The sequence below is a fragment of the Sander lucioperca genome, chromosome 6 (genome assembly GCF_008315115.2).
Source record: "Sander lucioperca isolate FBNREF2018 chromosome 6, SLUC_FBN_1.2, whole genome shotgun sequence".
Lineage (NCBI taxonomy): Eukaryota > Metazoa > Chordata > Actinopteri > Perciformes > Percidae > Sander > Sander lucioperca.
Genome location: NC_050178.1, coordinates 22,753,713 through 22,761,650, shown reverse-complemented (window position 1 = coordinate 22,761,650; position 7,938 = coordinate 22,753,713). Strand labels below are relative to the sequence as shown.

General features: G+C 44.4%; 1 protein-coding gene across 5 annotated transcripts in view; it reads left to right on the top strand.

Annotated features, from left to right (window-relative positions):
* Positions 1-898, top strand: part of arhgef3 (Rho guanine nucleotide exchange factor (GEF) 3) — a 57,665-nt gene extending 56,767 nt beyond the window's left edge. For 4 of the 5 annotated variants that reach the window (XM_036002123.1, XM_031301380.2, XM_031301383.2 and 1 more), the window contains one exon: positions 1-898. This exon is cut by the window's left edge and continues 277 nt beyond it. In XM_036002123.1, coding sequence (XP_035858016.1) covers positions 1-442 — 442 coding nt within the window. In that variant the 3' untranslated portion in view covers positions 443-898. The other variant, XM_031301381.2, reaches the window with a different exon arrangement.
* Positions 899-7,938: the final 7,040 nt, after the last annotated feature.

The following is a 7,938-nucleotide window of genomic DNA, read 5'->3' as shown; positions in this document are numbered from 1 at the left end:
AGAGGAAGAGGAAGGTCTGAGTGGAGAGAAAGATCTCGGTTTGGGTGAAGAGCTTAGGGTGGGTTTGACTGGAGAGACAATTATGCGTAGGGATGGTGGGACGGGTTTGAAATTAGATGGAGAAACAGGGATGGATGGTGATGGTGAGACGAGGCAGACAATCAGTGAGGTGGAGACAGGGCAGGTGGGTGGGGAGATGGGGGCAGAGCCAGGAGCCAGAGCAGACTGGAAAATGGATGGAGGGGGAGAAACTCTGGGCGGAGGTGCTGCTAATGATGTTCCAGCCTTGCTGTTCTCTTCAGCTTCTCCCTGTCAAGAGGAGCAGGAGGAGGAGGTGATGGAGGAGGAGGAGCAGAGTGGCTCTGGCGAGGAGGAAGAGGACGGCATGGACACCGGCGAGGTGGACTCACGGCAGTACGAGGAGCTGAACCTCCGGTGCTGATGCTAGGACCAAAACCACACTGAGGGACTGACAGACAAATCGGGGACTTGATGATGATGTCACTGACAGACTAAGTCAAAAAAACATCAGACAAACTTACAATACATAGATATAAATACGTAGATGCCGCCTCCGGCTTGCGATATGCGTCTCTGGGAGGTGTACATCTGATCGGTTCCTACCGTAACAGACTCTTGCTGCTTTTAAATGTTCAAGAGGAGTTTTTACAATATTTTACTGTTACGAACGTGTTGAATTTAATATGACAAGAGGTAACGTTAATCCTTCTTTTAAAGGACAATACCAGTGCAAAACGAACCGAGGGGTTAACAACAGATGTGTCCCCACTCTGTCTCTCTGGGACATGTTTTCATGCTAATCGAATGTGTTTGTAGCTTGAAAGAAGCTAGCGCGGACCGCTGATTAGCTTACAACGCTAGTATTCTGGGCACAGGGAAAGTAAAAACAAATCGCTATTTATACCACTAAAAAGGCTCAAAATATCACCAAACTTCAACGGTAGCATAATTAGACTTAGACTTCTCTTTACTGATGTTTTTGGGATGACTCCTGCAAGGAAATTAGATTTCCAGCAGCAGATTTCGTGGATAGACTTCCTGCTTCGATAGACACACATAAACTAGGAGGGCATGTCGTCCCAACATGGCGGCCGCTTCGACGTATCTTCCCAATGAACGGCAGCCGCCAATGTGGTATCTACGTATAAATATCTATGGTCAATACACATCCAGCAGACGCTGTAACTACTGTATCCTGACTGCTGGTCACCGCTGGCCCCATGTTAACTGTACTAACTGCATGGATGCATTAAGAGAACAAAGATGGTGTCCTGTTCAGTCCAGTGAACGTTGCTCACTAGGCACATCCTGCAAAAAACGTTTTTACGGGTTCCTCAAGCTTCCCCTTTTTGGGGGGCTCAGACCAACTTCCTCCTGACTCCCCCACACACATGAATGGGACACAAAACTTATTTACTGATATGGCTGTACAAGACTTCTGATTGAATGAAATTCTGATTATACAAAGACTTTAGTTGACATCTTTGTGATGTTCAGAAAAATATATTTATGGTTTTACTGCTTTTTCGAAAAAGCATTTTTGGGCCAGTGGCTGTCACATGAACTGCAGTTCCAACTGTGGCCACACAGCCAAAATTCCCCTGGAGCTTCACCAGAGCCGGTCTACGGAGAGCCTGTCCACTCCCTATTCAGCCCCATTGTACCAAATTTGGTTGCAGTTCCACCAGAGTTCCACTGGGGGTGATCACAGGCGAGTGCAAAATGAATGGGAGTCTATGGAGCTAGACGGCTAAATGAATGTGAGTCTATGGAGCTAGACGCTAAATGAATGGGACTCTATGGAGCTAGATGGCTAAATGAATGGGACTCTATGGAGCTAGAAGCTAAATGAATGGGACTCTATGGAGCTAGATGGCTAAATGAATGGGACTCTATGGAGCTAGAGGCTAAATGAATGGGACTCTATGGAGCTAGACGGCTGAATTTGTCTCTTTCGCCTGATTGTCGTTGAGAAATCTCAGATTTGATTGTAGTTTTTGCAAGTTCAACATGGATTATAGGTCAAAAGTTGAATGAACGAGTACTTACGTCCTTTTGATTTCTTACAGGTTGAGTCGTTGTTGCCCATACCAGACTTTAACTTTTCATCTAACCTAATGGCTCAAATTCTGATTATACAAAGACTTCAGCTGACATGTTTGTGATGTTGAGAAAAATATACAGTATTTATGGTTTTACTGCTTTTTCAAAAAAGCATTTTCAGGCCAGTGGCTGTCACAGGAACTGCAGTTCCAACTGTGGCCACTATGCCAAAATTTGCCTCACAGCCTAACATTTATCCTGGGGGTTTTTACCTTTTGTCTGAAAGTATTTCCTAGCTTTTTGCATTTAAAGCCATAATATGCAAGGTTTGTACCTTAATATAACAGCTTCAGAGTCATTTCGATGGTAAACGGACTCGTAGTAGAGTGAATCATCCCGATAGCAAAGCAGGGGGGGAAGCCACTTGCAAAACCAGAAAAGTAGGTTTGAGAGGATCACGACGTCACATACATCAACCACATATGAGAAGCAGCCTCTATGGAAGACACTAGCACGCATTTCAGACGTGAATCATGGCAGAGTTGATGAAGAAAGCGCGGTCAGAAGAGTCGAGGAAAAGAAAACGAGAAAGTGACCGCGTGAGGAACCGGACAAGAGTCCCACTCGCTCAGACTTTCACTCGTTGGCGAGAGCTAAAAAGCAGCAACGGTAACGTTAAATACAAGTACTCCACAGAGCCTCTAGGGGGCGCTGTTTGACAACAATGGAAACTGCATAGTATGCCTTTAAAACGCTATCAGTGGATGATAGATAATGAATCATGCTTGCAGCTGTTTAGTACCACTCGATGCTTACGTAATATTGAAAAACATGAAACTGAGCATTCAAGTCTTGCAGGGAAGTTCTGGTATTGTGACTATTGCTCACTTAGCGTAAGCCGTCTGCAGCTTTCCAAAACTAAACAGTAATCATCTCAAACTTGTACATTGGATCCACAATTTTGGGGATTTTTATTCTTCCTTTTTTTTTTTTTGCATCTCAGCAATTCTCCGTACTTGTTCTGTTTCTAAAGCTCTTTAAATAATGTCTTAAAATCAGTTGTAAAGTCTGAAAACATTGGAGAAAACCGATGTCCCACGGCCTCTGAAACGAACAACAGCTCACGGTGCCCTGTAGCCGGCTCCCAGTAACATTTTCTCGGCTAAATTTAACTGTAAACACGGCTTAAATTAACTTTTACCAGCCGGCAGTCGTCTAATTTTGTAGGATATCATACGAATTGTTGTGCATAGGTTTTCGTACTATCATACAAACCTGTTCAGAGAATGCGTTGCAGTGAACGTTGCAAACATTTACATGTGTATGAATAATTCATGGGAGACACGGTTACTCATACAGTATTGTAATTTTAGCATTTAGTCTACGTAAAGCATTCCTAACACATTCAGCACACGTTAAAGGTGCATTATGAGTTCCTGCATGGTTTCTAGGGCTGCCACCTCTTAGTCGATTAGTCGACTAATCGGTCGTTTTGGTCTTAGTCGACTAAGATTTCTTTAGTTGATGAGTCATTTTTTATGCTTATTCATGCTTAATTACTCATTTCCAAGAAACTTATGAGCACATTTCTGGTAAACACAAGATTTAAAGTGGTGCTTTTGCAGGATTAATTGTGGAGAAAGTCAGTTTTACAGATGGTTAATTAACTACATTTATATTGTGCTTTTCTAGTCTTAACCACCTCTCAAAGAGCACAGCTCTGTCGATTACATCAACTAATCGATTAATCCACAAAATCATATAAGTGTTAGTCGACTAAGAATTTCTTTAGTCGAGGACAGCCCTAATGGTTTCAGCGTGATTTCATTTTTATCTCAAATGGTAGCCATCTCTCCTTGATCCACTAGCTGCCTGGTCCCTGAACACACCGTGAAAAATCCCGGTCTTGGGAGACAACACAGGGGTCGCACACGTCAAACGAACACTAGAGGCACAGGCTGGGCACCAAAATACAACAAACCACGTTCCAGCCAGTCACAGACAAGATGGTTGGGGGAGGGGGTTAGTGCACATAATGGGGGGGGGGGGGACAGTGAGCAGAGTTGATTGAGTAGTGTGAGTTGTTGATTGGCTGGAGTGGTTTGTTGTATTTTGGTGCCTAGCCTGTGCCTCTAGTGTTTGTTTGACGTTTACGGTCAGTGTAACGCTTATCAGTTCAATTTTCTAAGCACAAACGGACATTTGGAAAAACAGAAAAATGGGTTAAAATATCCAGTTTTTCAGTTTTTCCAATTTTCTGGTTTTTATTCAGAGGATCAGAAATTGAGAAAATTACAAAATTGCGTCTGGGCTCCAATTATTCAATACTGTAATGGTATTCTCTCCCTCTACTTTGTGGAATATGCAGGTCATTAACTGCATATGGACCAAAAACTAAAAACTGAGAGACTTTGGGGTCAGAGGTGCAACTGATGGTTTCTAGTGTGGGGGGGGGGTTAGCTAGGAGGAACGAGGGAGAGAATACCATTACAGTATTGAATAATTGGAGCTCAGACGCAATTTTGTAATTTTCTAAATTTCTGATCCTCTGAATAAAAACAGAAAATTGGAAAAACAGTTTAAAGATCCAATTTTTTAATTTGTCAAGACGGAAAAAAATGAAAAATTGGATATTTGAACCCATTTTTCTGTTTTTCCAAATGTCCGTTTGTGCTTAGAAAATTGAACTGATCAGCGTTACACTGACCGTGTCCGACCCCTGCGTTGTCTCCTGAGACCGGGCTTTTTCACGGTGTGTTCAGGGACCAGGCAGCTAGCTAGGAGAGATGACTATCATTTGAGATCATGCTGAAACCATGCAGCAACTCATAGTGCACCTTTAAGTAGATTATCATTTTTGACCATATATCCCGACAGTTTTGCCACAATGTCCTGTAATGTCCTGTAAAACTGAAACAGCTTGCTGTAGGTGTTACTACGTAGCTGAAATATTCAGTTTGGCCTTATAGCGATCAGAGAATCCTGAAGAAGGAGCCTGTTGTGTATGTACTGTATGTATGTAAAGAATGTACATTAAGTCTATATGTATATGAATGTAGGAACAAAGCCAAGTATGCCTGTATGTTATTTAATGTGCTTACACATTACACGTGAAATATGACTTACAATTTCAAGACAATCAGTTTGATGTTATAAATGGCCATCGTCAGGATGGTTGTGATGCTGTCAGTCGCTCGTTATTCTGCTGAGTGAAACATTTAAAGGTAATATTTAGTTGAGGTATCATCTAATGTTTGGATTGTCACAAGACCAAAGCATTAATAAATTGTTATAAAAGAAGCCAATCAGTGAATGGGTGGTTACTGGGGGTTGCAAAGAAAATGTTGCCATATTAGAATAAGGACTAAATGAACATTTGGATGTTTTTGCAGTCGACAGTTACAAAAATACAGCCCCAGGATATTAATGTGGGTTATGAAATGGAGAGGACGTAGGGAACACCCCTATTGTCTTCAACCACGACACACTGAAATCTGTTTTGCAGGTAATTTCTTTTTTTTTTAAGATGAATTATTTATTGCTTTTTTAACTTTAAAAATACAGAACAAGGAAACAAAAATTGAACAGGAACAAAAACCCTCTCCCTCCCCCCCCCCCAACCTCTGCGGTCTCGAAGAAAACAGAACAAACAAATAAACAGGAAATCACATCTTGCCTAATCACCAGGGGTTAAATTGGAATTTGTTATGTGGCGGGGGGGGGGCTCTCCCTAGGGGGGTCCGTGGGTATCCCCCCCCGGGAAATGTTTTTGAAAAATAAACCACTAAAAGCACTTTCTGGAGAGTTTTGTGCAAAGAAATTGATAAATCGAGTCTTACATGATATGTGCAAAACTGCAAGTTTAAGAGCCTATACTTTGCATTATTGTAGTATCAACAGGTATTAGGGCATTTACCATTCAGAAAATGCTGAATACCCACATCTGAAATGTGGTGTCCCGAGCTGTCCCGTCACTGTTCCCGTGGTCAGAGTCAGAACCAGAGACGGTACGGACAACATCTATGTCCCGACAGGTGACGGTACGGACAACATCTATGTCCCGACAGGTGACGGTACGGACAACATCCATGTCCCAACAGGTAACGGTACGGACAACATCCGTGTCCCAACAGGTAACGGTACGGACAACATCTATGTCCCGACAGGTGACGGTACGGACAACATCTATGTCCCGACAGGTAACGGTACGGACAACATCTATGTCCCGACAGGTGACGGTACGGACAACATCTATGTCCCGACAGGTGACGGTACGGACAACATCTATGTCCCGACAGGTAACGTTACGGACAACATCTATGTCCCAACAGGTAACGGTACGGACAACATCTATGTCCCAACAGGTAACGGTACGGACAACATCTATGTCCCGACAGGTAACGGTACAGACAACATCTATGTCCCGACAGGTAACGGTACAGACAACATCTGTGTCCCAACAGGTGACGGTACGGACAACATCTATGTCCCAACAGGTGACGGTACGGACAACATCTGTGTCCCAACAGGTGACGGTACGGACAACATCTGTGTCCCAACAGGTGACGGTACAGACAACATCTATGTCCCAACAGGTAACGGTACGGACAACATCTGTGTCCCAACAGGTGACGGTACGGACAACATCTGTGTCCCAACAGGTAACGGTACAGACAACATCTGTGTCCCAACAGGTAACGGTACGGACAACATCTGTGTCCCAACAGGTAACGGTACAGACAACATCTATGTCCCAACAGGTAACGGTACGGACAACATCTGTGTCCCAACAGGTGACGGTACGGACAACATCTGTGTCCCAACAGGTGACGGTACGGACAACATCTATGTCCCAACAGGTAACGTTACGGACAACATCTGTGTCCCAACAGGTGACGGTACGGACAACATCTGTGTCCCAACAGGTGACGGTACGGACAACATCTATGTCCCAACAGGTAACGTTACGGACAACATCTATGTCCCAACAGGTAACGGTACGGACAACATCTATGTCCCGACAGGTAACGGTACAGACAACATCTATGTCCCAACAGGTAACGGTACGGACAACATCTATGTCCCGACAGGTAACGGTACAGACAACATCTGTGTCCCAACAGGTAACGGTACGGACAACATCTATGTCCCAACAGGTAACGTTACGGACAACATCTGTGTCCCAACAGGTGACGGTACGGACAACATCTGTGTCCCAACAGGTGACGGTACGGACAACATCTGTGTCCCAACAGGTGACGGTACGGACAACATCTATGTCCCAACAGGTGACGGTACGGACAACATCTGTGTCCCAACAGGTGACGGTACGGACAACATCTGTGTCCCAACAGGTGACGGTACGGACAACATCTATGTCCCAACAGGTAACGGTACGGACAACATCTATGTCCCAACAGGTAACGGTACGGACAACATCTATGTCCCGACAGGTAACGGTACAGACAACATCTATGTCCCAACAGGTAACGGTACGGACAACATCTGTGTCCCAACAGGTGACGGTACGGACAACATCTATGTCCCAACAGGTGACGGTACGGACAACATCTGTGTCCCAACAGGTGACGGTACGGACAACATCTATGTCCCAACAGGTAACGGTACGGACAACATCTATGTCCCAACAGGTAACGTTACGGACAACATCTGTGTCCCAACAGGTGACGGTACGGACAACATCTGTGTCCCAACAGGTGACGGTACGGACAACATCTATGTCCCAACAGGTGACGGTACGGACAACATCTGTGTCCCAACAGGTGACGGTACGGACAACATCTGTGTCCCAACAGGTGACGGTACGGACAACATCTATGTCCCAACAGGTGACGGTACGGACAACATCTATAT